Raw genomic sequence first — 20799 nt, forward strand, 5'->3', positions numbered from 1 at the left:
TTTTTATAGTAGTTTCAACAATGTTGAGTGTGATCCGAATAATCAAGATGCTGATTTCATATTTAGGAAATTTCGTTTCTTTGCATTGGTGACAGGAATTGTGGGGATCAAAGACAGCTAGTTTTGTCAGTAATGTAACCGCCCTAATTGTTTTAATTAAGTTAACCAATTATACAGTAATAAATGCATAAAAATGCAAACCAAAATAATGATTTATTTATACAAATAGTTAAACGCTAGTTTTGAGGTGACTCAGGCATCATTTTGGAAATGAGCCTTTTGTGGGAATTTGTCACTGGTGATTATTGTCACTGGTGTTACATCAATAACAGAAAATGCAAATAATAAGTCATATAAAATTATTAAATAAGGAACTAGATTAAAGTTGCCCATTATTATTGGTAACAGCTTTTTCTGTTCTGTATTGCTCCTTCTTGCATGTTTTAATCCTCCTGTGGCTTCGGGTACAATCTGCTTTAAACAGAAGGGGTGAAAACTCATACGATTTTTATAGTTAAACATAAATGTTTTTTTAAAACAACACTTTTTTTCCAATAGCATTTATTCATAGTTTTTATAAATTGCTCTTTATAGAAACACCAAAGGAATGATGGGAAAGCCCCTCATCAAATAAAACTTTGTCAAACGTTCCTTAGCAGAACACAATCTATTCCACTCTGTTTTTTATGCCGCCTGCCAGCTTTAGGGACGAAGAAATAAATAAATAAAAGAAACAATCTGTACGAAATGGATAAAGAAACCGACACGTATGCTGGTTCTACATTATTGCTTTATTTATTTCATTCGGTATTGATCAACATTAAGAAATATGAAGTATGTCATAGCTGCTCTTAGGTTAAGCATGCTAAAAACCCATCGCCCATCACTTAAAAAAAATAAAACTGATTTAAAATGGATGTACTGTATATAAAAGGCTTACATGGAAAATTATGGTTTTAGTTTTAAACCAACAAGATATCATTCAGAGACTTAAACCCAGCAAAACCATAAAAAATAAGTTATGGTTTGTTTGACATCTCATCTCGGCATATCATATATAAATTGTGAAAAATCACTAAAATCATTCATAAAAAATGAAAAAGCATGTTTAAAAACAATGATCGTTACCACAATGAGTCCTTCACAGTCAATGTAAACTCAAACAGTACAGTAAATCTTCCAGTGGAACCCAGAAATTTGGTGATTTGTTTTTCTCTGAAGTGATTGAATGTGAGTTAATGTAATTAACACTTGTTTGCTTCAGTTGTGTTATTTATCTGTAGTACAAACTAATTTGCAATTGTAATAAATGTATCCTTCAAAGTTTACGAGTTATATTCGGCTGTAATCAGCCCTCTTTTTAACTATACATAAAACATTCACACATCTCTCACTCCTTTACCCACACTCCATAAAACATCTTTGGTCACTGTGATTTAAGGCACGTTTCTTCGATACACAGATTCATTGTGCAGATTTAAGTATTGCACACTGGTTTGTAAGAGGTAAACATTTGACTTATTTACGATGCTTCAGGCTCAGTTTAGAGCTCATGTACCAGGGTTTAAGGCACAGTTAGGGGTTCCCTTAAATTGCATTAGGCACTATGGAGTAAAAAGCATTAGGAACCACAATGGAGCGGAGCATCCCCAACTTGTTCTGTAGGGTTTTTGGTCATAATTCATAAATACCCATAATCCCACATTCACACTGATGCAGACACACGTAAACATCCACACTTGTAATTGCACTTTGGTGATTGGTATTCTCCTCTTCTGCATTCACCACTTCACATTTTCTGCGAGGAGCTACTCCACAGTCACAGATTTGGCCAGGTTCCTTGGGCAGTCCACCTAAATAAAAACATAAATAATTATAATGAAAAAATAGCATTGTTTTGTAATAACAGGTTATGATTTTATCTTGTAGCAGCATCCTACTAGCCAAGTGGTCAACGTTCGCTGACAAAACTTATGCTTGATATTATGGCTTTCAGTCTATGGAGTGAGATTTCAAGGCCTTGGCATTCTTAAATTTCCTCGGATCTAATCCAAAACATCCCTCAGCACATACCACAGGCATTATCCTGACTGTGTAACCCTGGATTTTCCTTGGGTTCTCCCACACTTGAATCACCGTGGCCATGCGCAATCATACATTTTTATGGCAAGCCACAGAGGGATACATATAAAAAATAGCTTTTGAGTCAGCTAATAGGAGGTCTCCTTAAATGTGTGTTTCTTTATTGTAAGCTGACGTAAACGTACATCATATCCTCTGAGAACAGCCAGATGGAAGGAAATGAGCTGCAGGGGAATGACACTGAGGATGCCCTGCAGACAGTCCACCGTATGAGGGAGTTCAATGGTCTTATATGCCATTTTACTGATCTCTGGGTCGTTCTGGCAACAGAGGATTATTGGTCGGCCCTAAGACATAGACACAAGATGTTAACCATCATATTATTATAATTTTTATTATCATATTATATAAGAGTCTGAGAATTATTACATGTCTGGCTGTAACTTGTTGTAAGGCATTGTGGCACTTTTGGTAGCAGCTGTCTTTCATGATGATCATAATAACCGGCATGTCTTTGTCGATCAGCGCCAGTGGGCCGTGCTTCAACTCCCCAGCCATAATCCCTTCTGAGTGCATGTATGTGATCTCTTTGATTTTCTTTGTTACACACACACAGATCAAGAAATGAGTGTTATGTCATGCACAATCAACGACACAATTTACTTGAACAATTTGCAAATGTAATTCAATACGAATGCCTTGAGCTGCACAAGCAACCACATATTATGTTCTACTCACCAGCGCCCCCTCTAGGCAGGTGGCGTAATTGTAGCCCCGACCCATGACCAGTAGAGATCTCTGATGGTCGAGCTCATCAGCTATGGCCTTTATCTTGTCATCAAGAGCCAGAACTTCCTTGATCAGCTCTACATAAAACACAGTGTCAAAGTTAATATCAAGGCGCAGTTAAATATAAATAGGTCACTACACATGTGACACACACCTGGCAGTTTCTTGAGGCCATCGATGATTTCCAGTCTTCTTTGCTGCAGTGAAAGCCTGTCTTCACTCATCATCAAGCCAAACATGATGAGAGACACAAACTGACTGGTGTAGGCCTGGGGACAACCATAACACAGATATTAGATACATGCAGTATATAGCGCCAAACATTAACTCCTGTACATAACTGAAAAATGAATGAGGTAGTGAAGCATTTGTATTTTGGCAAAGATCTCTGCCTTGTTAGGTTCCTTGTTCTGTGTCTGTTTATTTATTATAATATACTCGTCATCGATATAATCCATTTGATGATGTCAAATCTACCCATAAGAGTGCAGTATTTTCAGCTATGTTTAATACATCTGACTGTTTTTTTATTTAAACCCCAAAATCAACACAAAGGCAAATATTCCACACATTTTGTCTAATGTGGTGCCCAGCATGTGATTTAGATGGTGGTCCCCAAAATGCTGCTACCATTGTATCATTGTATTCTACTATGATAGTCAATGGGGGGCAAGATCTGTCCAGGTATATGTATTATGTGAATAAATGATGACAGAATCTTCATATTTGGGCGAAGTATCAGTTTAAGCCTAATCCAAAGGTTTAACATTGGACATCCAAAAGATTATGTTGGTTAACCAGTTATACCAACACCAAACCAACACTATCCATCAGACAACAGTCTTGAACGGCATGCAAAAACTGGTCTCTGTTTTGTTTTCAGCAGGGTATTTGGTGGACTACATTAAGACAATTGCAATGCAAAAACTCATTGCACAAATTCTTCAAAAGGCTAATGTGAGTTGTGTTTGACTCTGTTAAGTACCTTAGTGCTGGCCACTCCGACCTCAGGCCCAGCGTTAATGTGAACTCCGCAGTCTGTCTCCCTGCAGATGGAGCTGCCCACAGTGTTGGTGATGCCAACAGTCAATGCCCCGCGCTGCTTACAGTACCGTAGTGCCATCAGAGTGTCCGCCGTTTCACCTGATCATAATCAGATAGCTTTATCAACACCAATGTCGTGTCAATGGTATCATAACCTGCATCACATGCCAAATGCACTCAGATGAAAATGTTATTGCTCAATTGCTTGTTATTGACCGTGTATACATTTATTTATATAAATTGTTCTATTACTACTATCTATGTCACACTGTAAGAGTTTAGAGCAAAGAGGAATGCACATCTGAGAAGCAGACCTCACGCAAAAGGCTCCATTTGCTCTCAATTTCATCTAGGGGGCGCAATCCAGATATTAAAGAGATCTAATTTTACTGCCTGTGGGCATGAAGCAGGAGATGATACGACCTTATGTACTGTTGTGTAATATGTAGCACAAAGGTCATCATTATCAACTTCCAGAAAACGAAACATGACAATGACGGTAATTTGCACTTTACCTGACTGACTGATGAAAAAACACACATCGTCCCTGAACACAGGAGTAATGCGATCCAGGAAGTCACTGGCAAGCTCTACCATTACAGGAAGTTCAGTCAACTCTTCAAGGATCTGACGTGTCTACAGAAAAAGATAAAGAAGATAAAACTTGCTCCGCAATAACCATATAGCAAACAATAAAAGGATCTCATGTTTAGTAAGGAAACTTACTGCCACTCCTGCATGGTAACTGGTTCCGCAGCCAATCATGATCAATCGTCTGCATCTTTTGATCTCCTTCAGATGGTCTGACAGGCCACCGAGAACAACTGTGCAAAAAGTACTCATGTTTAGAATTCACATTCTCACTATCATCACTACAGCAAGGATGTGATGTTTTGGTAAGCGGAGGGTTGTGCTGTACCTGCGTTAGTGTCAAAACAGATTCTCCCTCTCATGGTATTGACAACCGATTCAGGCTGCTCAAAGATCTCCTTCTGCATGAAAGCCTTGTAGTTACCTGTTGATTTAAAAAGACTGTTAGTATTTCTCATCGCGTTGAAATGAGTCTCATTGTAGTGGCAGGTTGTTTATAATCCCACCCGCTTTGAAGCGGTACAAAAGCAGACTGAGCCGAAGTGAAACGAGCTGTACCGAGCCGAGTCAGCCCAAACCTCAGGTGACCGTACCATGCAGTGGAAAAACGCCAATAGAGACGTGGTACCTTTCATGATCTGCTGGAGCTCCATCTGAAGGGTCTGAATGACACGGACTGGATCATCCCCTGATTTGCGCTTAACCCGGTGCACATACAACTTCCCCTCCATCACCACAGCTACATCATCATCCTCTAGGTAGATCACCTTGTTGGTGTGCTCGATAATGGCACTGAAAAAAAGAAAACAAAAGCAAAGCTCAACAAGTATTACGTATAAAGACTGATTTGGTTAACTTCTCAATAGACTGTTTGAAGATGAAAATGATGTAATACGGTTTTGTGGCCAGCAGGGGGCCAGCAGTTCATATGTGCTCAATTTGATCAAATAAGTTTGTTGCTGTTTAAATAATGTATCCTTTTCCTGCTCAATGGAGAGGCCAGTTTGTCAGTTGAGTTTCTAAGTAAATGTAAACAGTGTGGCTCTGCGGTACTTTGAAAACATTGCTTTGTTTGTTTAAATTTGACATACTGTAAATGCAACAGCATTAGTGGGGCGGGACTATCCGTTTGAGCGAGCAATGAAAATCAAGGAGTGTGTAAGGGTATCTGACCTAAGTGCCTTTACAACAAAACTAAAAGTTATTTTTTGTGGTAAAAGTGTAGAAACCACAACCATGCTTTTGATGGTGCATTGATTACTATTGGTAAAACCATGGATTTAGTACAGTAACCATGATTTGGGGGTTTTAACTGTAGAGGAATGGAATAGAAATTAAGTGGAACTACTTGATTTACCAGGATACACATCGGTGGTAAAAACTAAGACATTTAAGTAGGCATTTCTTGTGGCCAAACCTCAGCAGTGACAAAGTTATCCAACTGCTATGTGAAAGACTGACACCGTGACAAGACAAATGAAAACTGATAAAAATCAAGGTTATTATGTAAAAACATGTTTGTTTTAGACTCCTTATAGAGGGCAAACAGTCTACATGATGTAAACTTATTGTTAAACACTAAATTATGCTTATATGAAAAAGTGAAAGTGCAAAAAATGTTTGGTTTAGGGGATAGAAAATACTGTTTGTACAGAATAAAAGTCCCTGCAATGTTTAAAAACAAACATGTTTGTTTTTTTAATTTGATTTATCCTTTATCCTTTTACCAGGAGATGTCCCATTGAGATAATCAAATCTATTTTACAAGGGAGCCCTTTGTGTGTGTTACCTAGCATCAGAGGCGAAGTAAAACTCCATAGCCATTCCATCGTGGACTGAGTGTAAGGCATTGAGGCTGCCCTGGCGGTTGCGGAAGTTTTCCTCCTTCACTGTATCGTTCTTAGAATCACCTACAGAAAACATAAATGAAAAATTACACCTTAAGGTCCAATGCATGGAATCTAGTGGTGAGATTAGGAATTGCAACCAATGGCTCTCCTCCACCCCCCTTTTGAAGCACTGTGGTGGCTGACACAGGACAAAGATGTTGGCATGTGTTTGTTTCTTTGCTGAAGGAGCTAATGTATTTATAAAACATGCTCTGTAGAGCAGTTTGTCCGTTTAGGGCTACTGTAGAAACAACATGGTGAATTCCATGTAAGGAGACCCACAGTGTATGTAGAAAGGAATATCTCATTCTAAGATAATAAAAACATAACGCTCCATTATGTAAGGTCTTTATACACCTCTGAAGACATAGTAATGTATTTTATATTGCATTTCTGTCAATAGATCCTCCAAAGAATTACACATCGGATCTTTAATCCATTATTTGCTATTGTGTATAGCTGTCGCTTAAAAAGTTATCTTTGAATACAAAAATAAACACTTTTAATCCTAATTTTATTTTAGGAGTGCAAAGAAGTGGATCAATAAAGTACAGTCATGACTGATAACCTCATAGCAAGGATAACAGGGTATTGTGTCACATTAGAAACCTTATTTACCCCCGACATAACCCCTTTGACATTGCTTTATTCACATAAACAGATTAGAGCATTATGACTATTACAGTCAAGAACCTGTTACAATAACTAAATAAAGTTATCAGCTATATTACTGAACCATAAAGCTTTATGACAATGTTACACTGGCGCCAGGCGCAGCCATTATGGCAGCCTGAATGACAGTAAATAATAGGGCTGAACGATACATCGAATTTTCATCGTCATCGCGATATGAACTCGTGCAATGAACACATCGCAACAGACAGCCTGACACGATGAATAAGGGAAAACAGTTTATTACATGACCTAAGCGCATGTAATAAACGTTTGACCTATCACGTTTAGCCCTGAAGACATGGTTGGCGCGTTCATGCTATTTGGCCAATCAGGTGAAGCCCCCGGAAGTGGTAGCTACGCTCAGATTGATTTGTGAGGTGTCTGTCAATGTAGTTGCGACCGTGAGCCGTTATACGATGGCGGAGGAAGGAGGGAAGAGTGAGGTAAATGTGGTGGCTGACGAAGACCTTGTGGTGAAAAAGAACAGCACTTCAGCTATATGGAATTATTTTGGATTTAGGAGAGATGACGCGTTACAAACACAGGTACTGTGTAAAACATCCCGAACAGTGGTGGCAACTTCAAGAGGAAACACGTCTCATTTATGTGTGATTTGTTCAACAAACGCATGTCAAAAATGATCTATTAGATTTCTTTATTCAGTGGGACTAGGCTATTCAATGTTTAGGTTCGCAAAGAACCTATTAAAGCACTAAGACATGGGAACAGTATAGTTAACATTCACATTTGAAAATTGATCGTAAGTCATATCGTCATCGCAATGTTAAACACTGTTATCGCACATCGCAGCTTTTCCTCATATCGTGCAGCCCTAGTAAACAATGTAAAAATTATGCCCTATGGACTTTCTCTTTCACCTCTAATTCATAGAGGTTCTTTAAAGTGATAAAGTTAAAGTTCACCGAGAACTAAAAATTCTCTCATCGTTTACTCACCCGCTTGTCATTTCAAACCTTTATGACTTTCATTCTTCTGTAGAACACAAAAGAAGATATTTTGAAGAAAGTTGGTCATTGAACAACACTGGCCCCCATTCACTCCTATTGTATGGACACAAAATCATTGGGGTTGAATGGGGTCAAGTTCACAACCCTCTTCAAAATATCTTCTTTTGTGTTCTGCGGAAGAAAGAAAGCCATTCAGGTTTGACACGACAATAGGGTGAGTATATGATAACAGAGTTTTAGGTGAACTATCACTTTAGGAAAATGTAGAGGTCAGGGTGAAGCGGACTTACTGCAGTTGTACTGAACAGGGATCTGCTCTGTGGAAAACTCATACTGACTGCGCACACCGATTAACAGCGGGCTGCCCCTCCTGTTTCAAAGAGGGAGAGACAGAAGATACATTTGGTGTTTGTATTTATAAACAAAGCTGGAGATCAGAGAAACGGACACATTAAACAAAGTGTTTAACAGAAACTGACTTTCTTTGAGAACAACAGAATACCTGCAGGACTTTGTCCCAGTTGTAATCTGGTTCTCTCGCTCTACCATTGGTGTAACCCTACTGTAAACAAGACACCTGTGCACCCGACACACCCATCTTTCTCTTTCATTCCCATATCCTTGTTTAGATCCGACCCTCCCATCTGCTTGATTTCAGACCTGTCCTTTGAATGCACTAGCTATCTTTCCCGGACAGCCCACAGTCCCTAATGCTGTTGTGCCAAAACGCAGATCACGCTGGATGTGCTTCTCAGCACTTGCTTTGTTTGAACTGGTTGGGCTGTTGGATTTCAGTGTGTGCAGCGAGCTAAACATGCACCACCCCATGAGGTAGATTTTGGACTGACTAAAAGACGAAATGACGGAGCGCTATTGAATTGTTTTTTAGTGTCACTTGTAGTCAAATGATAATCAAATGAAGGCGAGTTTACGGAAAGACTAAACGCACTAGGAGGAACGTGGCAAATATCCAAGTTAATCCATTGTAAATATGATTGAAAAATCATCATGGGACAAGAGAGAAACACCCTTTTTTGAAAGGGCCAAAACTAATAGAAAAACTAGATTTTGTGAAAATCTGAGCATTTGTCATGGTGTTAGGTTCTGTGAGTGGTTGAATAGGTATTGCTAAGTGGTTGTTAGGGTGTTCCAGGTAGTTGCTAGGGGGTTTTTACTAGACAAAATGAGCCCCTAAATGTGACTCACATCCCATCTGCAATTTAAAGTGGACTCTTTAACCCATTTCGTCCGTCACTGGGCCCGTAACAAGCCACATGATTTAAAGTTTCATTTATGTCTGTAGCATATAAATATTTGAAACAGTGCAGAATGAGTTACGCATCGGAGTGTAATGGTGGTTATGGGTTTGTTCCAATCCCTAACCCTAAGTATGAGCAGTAATAGCTTGCCTTAAAGGGGACAGTACACCCCCATAAAAAGTCTATGCATCACCCTCATGTAGTTTAAAACCTATTTATGACTCTTTCATTTGTGGATGAACACAAAAGAAGGTATTTTGAGAAGTTTTGTTTTGTGTCCATGCATTGGAAGTCAATGGGAGCCGATGTTTTTCGGTTGACATCATTCTTTAAAATATCTTCTTTTTTGTTCTTCAGAAGAAAGAAACTCATGCAGGTTTGGAATACAATGAGGGCGAATAAATGATGAATTAAAGTGTTTAAGGTAAGCTATCCCTTTAAAAGCTACAGAACCCTACACAAATAACCCTGAAGAAAATCTCTCAGGTGGTGCTAAAGCAACACAAGCAAATTTTACTCTGCCTTACACTGAAAGGTCTTGCAACATGGCCTCTCTTTAAATGTTTTCCCCACAGCGGGACAGAATTGACCAAAGCCAACATCACATTCGTTCACAATCACAGACGGGGCAGATGGGAATAATTAACATTGCCTTGGCTTTCACTCAACTCAAAGTTAAATATTCAGGACAAGAGAACGGCTGAATATACCTTCACATACACCTTTATTTGTTTCTTACTGCTTGGTCATGAACAGGTTTTGAGGTTAAAACCTAGTACTTTATCTCAAGGTGTGGAAAATGGGAAGAAAAGCTATAAATCTCTTCTGGTGATTGAACACAGACAGGGGACGGTCACCTTCGGGCTCCTGTTCATTGCCAAGGAACAACATAATGCAGCGATCCAGGAAGTTTATGTCAGAAGAAAGCAGGAGCAAGGGTAAGTGAGAACATTAAAGTAGAAAGGAACGAGGAAACCTGAGATTTTTACACTTCACAGGAACCGTAGTTCTTACTGACCTTGTGGCAACGGCCTCTCCTGGGAAATGGATGCTTTTGAAAACCAGAGCGAAAGCCCCTTCCTGAAGAAAAAAGAATAAATGAGAAAACAAGTTCTTACACAATTCCTATGAACAGCTAAAGATCAAAATTGAAACCTCGTACAGATGCCGAACCTTTTTTAAGCAATTACATAAGAAGACATGGATGTGCTTTTCTGCCTGTCAATCATTTTGCAAGTTCACAGCCTGTACGTGAAAGTAAAGTAGTGTGACACTTCGGTGAATTCTTTATTCTTAAGCTGTCAGTTGGTAGTTTGTTGAACAAAATGTTATCAAGGCTCATGTGATGTGATGAGGCTCTCTCGCTCCATCACCGATGACTAAAACTCTCAACGGTACGATGACATCTCGTAGGGGGTGGGGTTTAAGACAAAACGGCTGAACGTCTGGCAAAAGTTACATCTCTTACAGCATCTTTAAGGTCTCGTGTTTCTCCGTGGGCCCTCCTCCACAGCCACGAGCAGCTCAGGATCAGGCCTGGAGCAGAGGCCCAGAGAGGTGGGGGGGCACCAGGGAGCTGAGAGGAACAGAGCCCCACAGTGAGGCTTAAGCTGAGGGGAATAGGGGCCCTTTCTATGTGCTGAGGGAACTAATATTTGCCCCTGCCTCCTCATTGAGCTTCTCCTGAATCGCTGCCCAGACGAAAGAACACACATCAGCACACACACATAAGGCAAACACTCTTGCTGGACATTTTTATCTTACTGCCCTGTAAACACAGACAACGTTTGTTACCATCAAACACAAATAAAAGTGGATGGCTCAAGTTCTACTTTTTGGCAGTTCTGGCGTGAAAAGATAATCAAAAACATGACAAGAAAAGAAATCATGATATTTTTCACTAAGACTATTTTTGCACTATTCTTTTCTTTATTGAATTGTATTATGTACCAATAGCACCGTTTTAGGCAAATGTTTCTAATGAAATCATGCTTGTAAACATTTGGCAATCCTTATTTTCAAGCGTGTACGTCTTTGCGTTGTTAAACGCACATAATGCCCAAGCCTCAGTCTGTTTTCAATTATCCTCAAGACTTTCCTCACTCCTGGACTTTCCTCTCATATCCCTTCAAAAGTAGGGCGACTCAATGACGTGCCTTTATACATGTAGGTTGCTACAGCCGTCCTAAGCTACAACCGTCTTTTACATTATCACCGTTTTATCTCCCAGCCTTTCGCTGCTAAGACCGAAGCAGTTTAGGTAATATAATCAATATACAGAAGAAGCCATAAAACATACCCGTGTACCTTACAGTCATACAGCCATAATACTGATAGAAAGATCTGCCGTTTTGTAAACTCATGATAAACACTAAATTCCTGTTAGTATTATTGTAAGGGCACAGCCCTTGGTTATACAACACGTTTGATAAAGGTAAACTTCTGTTTCCCAGCAGAGGTTACTGCGAGTTGTCCAAAGGTGCTAATAATGACTCATAAAACAAGGTCCACCTGTCCTCATTTGAAAACCTTGTTATTATTAATAACATGGAGATGAGGGAGAGCGTGTTTAGCCTTTCAGTGTTGATAAATGTTTAATTTTATAACTCCCAAACTTTGACTGCGCAAAAAATGTGTGGAGGATCTTGCAGATAAGACGCTGCCAACCTAAATCTTTCTTCGTTTATTATCTTAAATGGATAGTCCAACAAAATAAAAATTCTGTCTATACATTTTTTGATACCTTTGTTGAAAACCTAAATATAATTTTCTTTATTTTGTGGAACACAAATGAACATATTTTGAGAAATGTCTGAGGGGTTTTGTGTCGGTACAATGGAAGTCAACGGGGGACAAAGCTGTTTGGTCATCAACCTTTTTCAAAATATCTTCTTTTGTGTTCTGCAGTGGAAAGAAAGTCATACAGGTTTGAAATGACAAGAGGGTGAATAAAAGGATTTACTTCTAAAATTGACTTCAGTTAGTAGTCAGGTTGATACAGTTTATTTTTTAAATTTATATTTTATTTAGTATTCATTTTTTAGGTTAAGCATCTTACTCAGAACTTCTAAAACGCTGTGTTAGTTTTATATAACACGTATCCATCTGTGGTATTTACAGTAAAGTACCTTCCCACATTTTTCTCTAAAAGCAATATGCGATCTGCTCCACAATTGATTTCGATTTGTGACTCGGCCCACTGTACGTCATTCTTTCTCTAACGCATCATCGAGAACTGAGAACTTATTTGGCAAATATCATGAAGACGAAACAACATCATAGTGCTGCTTCTGAACTTCTCTCTGTGTCTTTAAGGGGCCTGTAAATGAGTAACAAATGGCCTTTAACTTTTACAATATGAGCAAGGGGCTCCAAGAGGCATGTGACTAAGACCACCCCCTCACCCCAAACACACGCACGTACACACTCCTGATGCTTACCAGCTGCAGAATGACGCGGTCCACCAGGGTGGAGAAGGACATGGAATCGTTCTCGCGGTTGTCATAGAGATACTTGATCAACTTGGGAATGACCTCCGTGTCTGTTTCCGACTCAAAATCGTATCCTTTGGAAACCTATCAATGGGTTGGGAGGGAAAAGCTATGGTTACAGACGCAAGCAGAGCAAAACATGTTTTCCATAGTGGAAAGAAAAGAAAAATGATGAAATTGTCAATGTCTAATTGTTGAGACATTGTGAAATGGAATTCTACGCATCTACTGTAGTGTGATGCTGCTTCCAAGAAACACAGCATGCATAACTGAAATAAGAACGATTACTTTTCTTCTTATTCACACAGCTACTATCTATAATCGTCTTACTTTCACCGAAAAACGTACGAAAATATACAAAAGAACGCATGCGAAAATTTCAGACTGTTTGGGCAAAGACCTTTAATGATGACAGAATTTTACCTGAACGCATGTCTGAAGTTATTAAACCGAGTTGGGATTGAGGAAATATAAAAAAAAGCGAAGAAAATCTAAAATCACCACAGGCAAACTAATATCGGTTTACACAAACTCTCGGAAGGAAAAATATTTTTGAAAATAATAGTGTGGTGAGGAAGGCGGGACGAGAGCCGTGACGCGGGGCCGGTGGCGTGAGTGATAAGTGGAAGCAGCTGTGCGCGCACCGGTCCCGCATCTTATCACGGAGGAGATTGGGAGCTTAAAAGGATGTTCGGCAGGATTGTTGACGAGAGAGGACCGGGCCCGAAACTGTGTTTAGTTTGTGTTTGTTTTATGGCCGGCAGTCGACCGTGAGGTGGCTGTCGGTCAGTTACTTCCGTGTTTATTGTTTATTTAATTAAAGTTTTATTGTTTGAATGTTCGCCGGTTCCCGCCTCCTTCCTTCCCTTCTACGAACTTTATTACAAATAGTAGTGTATGTTAAAAGAACAGTTCACCCAAAATATTCGCATGCGTTCTTTCGTATATGATGCTCGTTTTTCAGCGTCTCTGAATTGTCTAATGCCTCTCAGAAAACTTGCTACGGCTGAGAAAAACGCAGAAAATCAAACCCAGTCTGATTTATTTTATGACAGACAAAAATATCGGAGGCGTACACCGTAAATGTCATACACCTTAAATGTATACAGTGTGTAAATGTGATTGACACAACTTGAGGTGGTATTTATTTTCTCATTGTGCAAGGGCCTTTCGTATCGACTCTGTTTTAATATGTATAAATGACTTTGTTCTGATGACCACAGAGACAGATATTTGGGAGCCTGTGGGAAACCAAACAGTTCTTGGCCGCCATTAACTACCATAGTAGGACAAATGACAATGGAAGTCAAAAGTGCCCCAGAACTGTTTGCTTTCCTACATTATTCAAAATATCTTCTTGTGTGTTCAACAGAACAAAGAAATATAGGCCTATAAAGCGTTTTTTTCCTACTATGGTAGTGAATGGTGGCCTAGAACTGTTAGGTTACAAGCATTTCTCCACATATGTTTCTTTGTGTTAATCAGAACAAAGAAATGTATACAGATTTGAGGGCGAGTAAATAAAGATAGAATTTCATTTTGGAGTGAACTGTGCCTTGAAGCACAAATCATGTTAATGCTTTATGTTAAGTCCACGCCCCTGACAAATGATTATCACGTATGTTGTGACATCACTAGACAAAGCTTGCGACATTTGGTCTTCATGTGCACACAAAAGCCCTCCGTACACGGTATTAATTACACTTTCAATACATTATAAATGCTTTAAAATATCACTCACCAGAAACTTCTTTAGCTCTTTGTAATTTGTGATGATCCCATTGTGGATGACAACAAACTCTAGAGGCAAAATGTAGAGAAAATATGAATACATTTACTAATGAATGGCCACTTGAGTTATAACATCAACAATACTTAGAACGCAATTTAAATTATTCAAAAAGGTTTAAAGCTGAAAGCATACATTACATATCAAAGTCAAACATGTTTCATCTCTCTATGTCAACTATTTTGTTGAGTATCTAAAAGAGTAGCCTACATTGTAAAGTAGCTGGTTGGGCTGCATTTCTCTACAAAGACTACTAACTAGCATAACTGGCTATATGTGGTTTTTGTAAGCCAAGCACCGAACGTCATGCTTTCTGTGAAATGGGCATGGCAACGGTTGTACCTTTAAAATCTTCGTTTGGTGTTGGTATGTCATAGAACTTAAGTCTTGATTGAAAAAAATCTCAAATATTTAGACACACCCAAATATTTCGAATGAGCTAATTATTACATAACAGTATAAGTTTGTTTAATAAAGATAAATATGACTTTTACACAGTATATATAATTGGCCTTATGAGCGAATGGCGAGACTGTGAAGAGCTGTGATCTAATGAAAAGTTACTACTTTTCAAAATGTGAGATTTGAGATTATGTTTTATGAGAATTATATCATAATTCTTCAGTGCTAACATTTGCGTTCAATTTAAGTTTCAGTTTATAACTATACCTATACCTATACTAAAACTATAATAAAAGGACAGTAAGTGTGTCTAAGCTTTACTTTGTAGATTAAGGTCTAAAAGTACGGGACCATGCTGAGAACAAACAATGATCACATATTGTATCATTTTCAAATAGAGTTTGGATGTAAATGTAGAACAATATCCACGATTCTGCATTTTCTGTTATAAAAAACGAATTTCAGTGAACATGTTAAGGACAAAATCAGAAAAACTGACCATGCGTCCTCTGCACTACATTCTCAAACCATGCTGGGATAACTCGGCTCATCAAGTTTTACACAAACTTGTGGAAATTTAAAGCAGCAGGTTAAACAAATACTAACAAATAAAATGTTTTCACTCAAATTGCTGTACTGGCACTATAATTTGTAAATCAATGGAATGGACAACAAAAGCATTTTCCTAGTTAAACTACCCACCGGTCTCCTGTAAATCCCTGAATTGTTGATTTTATTTAGTGTCTATAAGCAAAACCTGATCTCAGATTCATTCAGTTTTTACTGCCTGCTTAAGTTTTTATTTTCAGAGGTGAACTTTCACTTGTAAGGCATCATTTACAGCACTGACGCGTTTGAAAGCTTTTCAATACCAATCCAAACCTAATGGTTTTAAAGCCTGTGTTAACTGCCCAGTCCTGTGTTTTCTGGATGAGTTTTAAAACTCATGAACTGACCACAGCTGATTTCCTTATGGGCAGAGAGAAACCAGATGACGGTCGTAGCGCTGCATTCAGTGTGTTAACGGAATCTGTGTTGTCTTTTACCGTTGTTCTTGTCCGATCGGTGAGGGTGACTGTTGACAGCACTGGGCTCCCCGTGTGTGGCCCAGCGGGTGTGTGCAATGCCAAAGTGTGTGTCCAGTTGTGCGTCAAGATCAATGGATTCATTCTCTAGAGATGCAAAAATGCAGGGAAGATTAATTTAGATAGAAACATCTCGTACAAAATAAAAGAAGCGAGAAGAGATAAAACATACTGTAGATCTCTTCGTCAAGGGCTTTCACCTTCCCTTTTTTCTTAAATAGGCAGATGCTTGCTGCGTGATCTTTCCCTGTGCCATCTACTGCAATACCTGCCCCAAAACAAAAAAATGTCACCAAGCAAATAAGACACTGGGACTTTTTCACACACATCAACATACAGTATACACCCATTAATTATACATTTCATTTTAAAACCACAGCTTCCTGCAAACGGCTTTGTTCTGTGAAGGAGTTTCTCTATACAGCATGTGTATGTCAGGAGTTGCTCCTATTCAAGCTTGAGAGCATCAGTTGGGAGATTACCGATGCTGAGTGATGATGTCGAGGTCACAGTCCATATTCCAACTCATCCCCAAGGAGTTTAATGGGAAACGTGTCTTCAGAAATGTATTTTATGTCTGATTTAAACCTTTCGAACAGATTATGATGCCTGAACTGAGAAGACCCCCTCCCCAAACCACTGCCAGAAAGACATACCAGGGCATTCATAATGAATCTTCACTGTAACTAATGAACTAAGCAAAACACATTTTAATCTCTTAATCCCTATTAGAAAATCTCGGAGAAATGCATAAAAGGCGAGCTGAGGATTTAACAAAATGAATCCCACAATAATCCCTTTCACACAAGTGTCGACTGACTGCTAGAAGCAGTAGAAGAACTGACACTCGGACGAGCTGCTCGTGCTGCCAAAAAACAAGAAACGAGGTCGCTGTTCACGTCGCCAGTCGTATCCGTTACCTGCGGATTACATTGACATTAGCCTCACAGAGGTGGGAGTGGCACGTTACCTGCGGAGTCATAACCCCGGTACTCCAGCCTTTGAAGTCCCTTTACGAGGGTCTGAAAGATATCCCTCCTTGACCGTGGCACTCTGTAATTCAGGTATGCAAAAATTCCTGCATGATACAAAGAACGTAGGGACATTTCACAAAAATTGCTTAAAAACAGTAGCGTGAAGACAATTGTTATGACATTTAAAAAGACCCAAGAAAAACTATAACTGTTAATGTCGTAAAATGGTCATGAAATTGTATCCAAAACATTTGAAGAAAATACGGCATTAGAGATAAATCACACAAAATCACCCCAAAAATAAAATTCTTTCATCATTTATTCACCTTCATGTCATCCTAAACCTGTCTGATTTTCTTCTGAAGAACACAAAAGATCTTTTCAACAATGTTGGTAACGTGGACTTCCATTACATGGACACAAAACCACTGACAGATTTCTTAAAATGTCAAAATAGAGATTTGTGTTACACCAAAGAAAGAGCCCAAAACTGATTTTGTAAAACATGATGTTGAATAAATAATATCATTCTTATTTTGGGGTGCACTATGCCTTTAAGACAAAGTCCCTTTAAACCAATATTAAGTGGGCGATCAATTACTGTACTTAGGGTAATTAACTAAAAACCTATATAAATCTTTACAGCCACACTGTGCATACAAATAAAGACTTATATTTTATACAACACGTACAGTATAAACCGAAAAACATGTACACATTTTTAAAGGTCTCATTCGAGATCAGCCACGTCGCCGGGTGAAAGTGGTAAAGCCAGAATGTACGTTGGAGGTGTCTGAAACCGTCGAGCGGCGCATCATTAGTGCATGACAACTACGACGAAACCTACCGAGCAACCTACGTAGACAACGTAATTAGGCACTACGGTGACGTGCGTACATTTACGCCAACTCCAGAAATGATGTCTATGTAGGCAGCTCACTTTTGAGACACACCCGCTGTCGCTCTCCAAACCGGATCTGTCACCTGAGCTGTCACACATCCCAAATGATGATGCGAATGAACGCTCGAAAAGTACGACATGAAAGTTTTGTCGTCTTTAAACGGACTTCATATATAAGTGCGTGACAGTTTAGCGGTGACAATCACAGAAGCGTAAGCGAACGCAGGCTACGCTGTTACGGCGAGTCATATTCAGTTACGTTGATTCCATACACCGTGTAGTAATAAAGTAATAACAAACAGTGTGAACGTACCGCACATCGTTCGAGTCTCTTCTCTGAAGCAAAATGTAGTTTTGAGGGTCTGCTGGTGAAGCGAAGCGGCGCGATATGATCCAAAGACTTGGAGGAGGAATTACAAACAGCCGCCTTATAACTTAGACTCTGCTCCACCTCTGGCTACTATGGCAACGAAGGTCCCGCCCTCCGCTCGCGCTGACTGACTGACATGAAGTGTGGGTGATCCAGGTTGATACCAATGATTGATGTTTCCATGAACCCGTTTAACAGCTTCGTTATGGATGAATGATTATTGTGTGCCATAAATAGCATTGTTTATTTACATGTCTTTAATGGAGGGACATAATGGTGAATTAACAGTTTGCGGCTTTATAGACACACTACGTTACTGAGTTAGCCAATGTATAGCCTATAATAAGGGATTAAGGAAACAACGATATACTAGTGTGCATGCTCGAATGCAGTTCCGTTTCCTGGTCTGAACACACGACACGCGTGAACAAACACACACCTATGCAAATGAGGACAACCCCCATAGTTTAAATGTTTGTCAATAAGGATTATTATTATTATTATTATTATAAAGTACCACTTATTCAGACTTTTTCAAAATAAATAAATACACTTTTGGGGATATTTCTGAGATGGCTAACAGTGATTTGTTTTAGAAGACAAAACAATATACAGCCTATATACTCTTTTCCTAACATTGATAAAAAAAAAGTGTGTTTAAGAGAATGAGAGAAATGGAGAAATACTATAAAATATCTTTTTAAAGATAGGCTACTGTAATATACAATTTGGCAACCAGAAAAGTTGTTTTATCTCAACGAAGTTCTTTAAACAGAAGCCTTTTTTATACGTGTCGTTTCGTTGAATCGCTTATGTTCATCACTACTTTACTTCTGTAAAACATGATGTGTAAAGAATGATTGAATTTACAAAACAAAATATCTAATGTTTACTTAAATATATTAAATAACTATAATTTTGTGTAATAATTAACTGTTTCTAACCAAGTCCATGTATAACTGGATTTATAACTGGCAACTTTCCTGCTTCCTCCTGCTTGAATTTACACTTGAAAACTTTGATATTAACCATGAATCTTTTAAAAATTATTTATTAATAACTTTCTACGTTTGATAACATAATATTTTACATAGACAGTCAATTACAGAGTTGTTTTAACATTGATTTTGCCAAAGTACCATTACATAGTGTTACAGACAGTGTGAAACAGGTCTTTTGTGTAAGCATCTGTGTCATGTTAAGCTAAAGAAGACATGGACCCTGTGTGGTCTGCCCTTTGGGGGGCTATTGTGAGGATTTGTGGAACCAATGTATTACCCCACCAGAGTGCCAGGGACGTGTGACCTCTCTCTCTCTCTCTCTCTCTCGCTCTCTCATCCTCTCTCTCTTTCTCTCTATCATTAAATCACAATGCTAAAAAAAATATGAAATAAGTCTCTAAATGTTTAAATACTTTGTTTAACAGATTTGTTGAACTGTTGTTGAACTAGCCCATGTCCCGTAAATGTATGTATAGCCAAAAATATGTAGAAATCCTGTTTGATGAACAGGTGTGAGTAAGTCAGTTATTTCCAGCGAAGAGAACTTGTAATGTAGGAAGCACAATAATTCAGATTTATTTGTGTGACAAATAAATGTGTGCTTCTTACAATGAGGCAATAGTTTGGGGAGAGAGCTATGTGTACAAAGGTACACAGCCGCTTTATAAAGAAATATTATAGTGGTGCTGTAAGAAGCCTGTACAGAAGTCCATACCTTAATTCCTCTGAACACCTTTGGGATGAATTGGAATGTGGGCAAACCCATTCCCCCAGCATCAGTCCTGATTGCAGAAAATGACTGACATGTTAAAAATGGAACAGGAAGGGTAAGTGGAACCAGTTAGGTAAGACCAACTCCCTATATAAACGTCAGCAAAAATTGTTTTACTACATACGTTTTTATCAATTGCTGATTTTGAAGAATATTATAATTTTATAAATATACATTTTGAAATGTCTTATATAGTTTGCTACATAATAAATGAAAAACAGATGTAAATAATAACAGAGCATTTCTCTTACACATCAAAACATAAGGTCCACACTTCATAATTGTGAGTTGTATGTCAGATTCCTGTGGTTAATACAAATAAAAGTAAAAATGAAAATAGGTTGGGGTGGCAGTGGACTGCAAGTGTTACATTAAAAACTTAAACTCAGTCTGTTACATGAAAAACACTTTTAAAACACGTGACAACATAATAACAGGAAAAAATTTAGTAATTTGTCTTAAGCGATGACCATGTCCCACGAAATGCAGTAAATAGCTTATTAGCGTGTATGCTGTCAGGGCTGCCCGCTGTCATGAGTGGGCAGCTGGTGACCACTGAAAGGGTGGTATGGAAGATGAACAGTCACACCCTCAATAAAACTTTTAGAGTCAAAGTGCAATGCTACGTGTTGCAATGTGTTGTGTTTCAGTACCCAGATTATTGTTATAATATTTTGTAATCACATATCTTCATTTAGTGTCTTGTATGTTGGCACC

The 20799-nt window shown here is 38.7% G+C and overlaps 1 protein-coding gene across 1 annotated transcript; it reads right to left on the minus strand.

The window, feature by feature from the left end:
- Nucleotides 1–772: 772 nt before the first annotated feature.
- gfpt2 (glutamine-fructose-6-phosphate transaminase 2) lies at nucleotides 773–18454 on the minus strand. The gene is made up of 19 exons (XM_079486860.1): nucleotides 18253–18454; nucleotides 17035–17142; nucleotides 16237–16332; nucleotides 16026–16151; nucleotides 14530–14588; nucleotides 12738–12872; nucleotides 10316–10377; nucleotides 8329–8408; nucleotides 6296–6416; nucleotides 5135–5298; nucleotides 4835–4930; nucleotides 4642–4739; nucleotides 4431–4551; nucleotides 3857–4014; nucleotides 3026–3140; nucleotides 2821–2948; nucleotides 2512–2679; nucleotides 2268–2429; nucleotides 773–1853 (listed from the first exon to the last, which is right to left on the minus strand). The coding sequence occupies exons 1-19, from the start codon at nucleotides 18257–18259 to the stop codon at nucleotides 1809–1811; spliced, it is 2049 nt and encodes a 682-aa protein (XP_079342986.1). The 5' UTR covers nucleotides 18260–18454; the 3' UTR covers nucleotides 773–1808.
- Nucleotides 18455–20799: the final 2345 nt, after the last annotated feature.

This window comes from Barbatula barbatula (genome assembly GCF_947034865.1).
Source record: "Barbatula barbatula genome assembly, chromosome: 22".
In the NCBI taxonomy this organism is placed as follows: domain Eukaryota; kingdom Metazoa; phylum Chordata; class Actinopteri; order Cypriniformes; family Nemacheilidae; genus Barbatula; species Barbatula barbatula.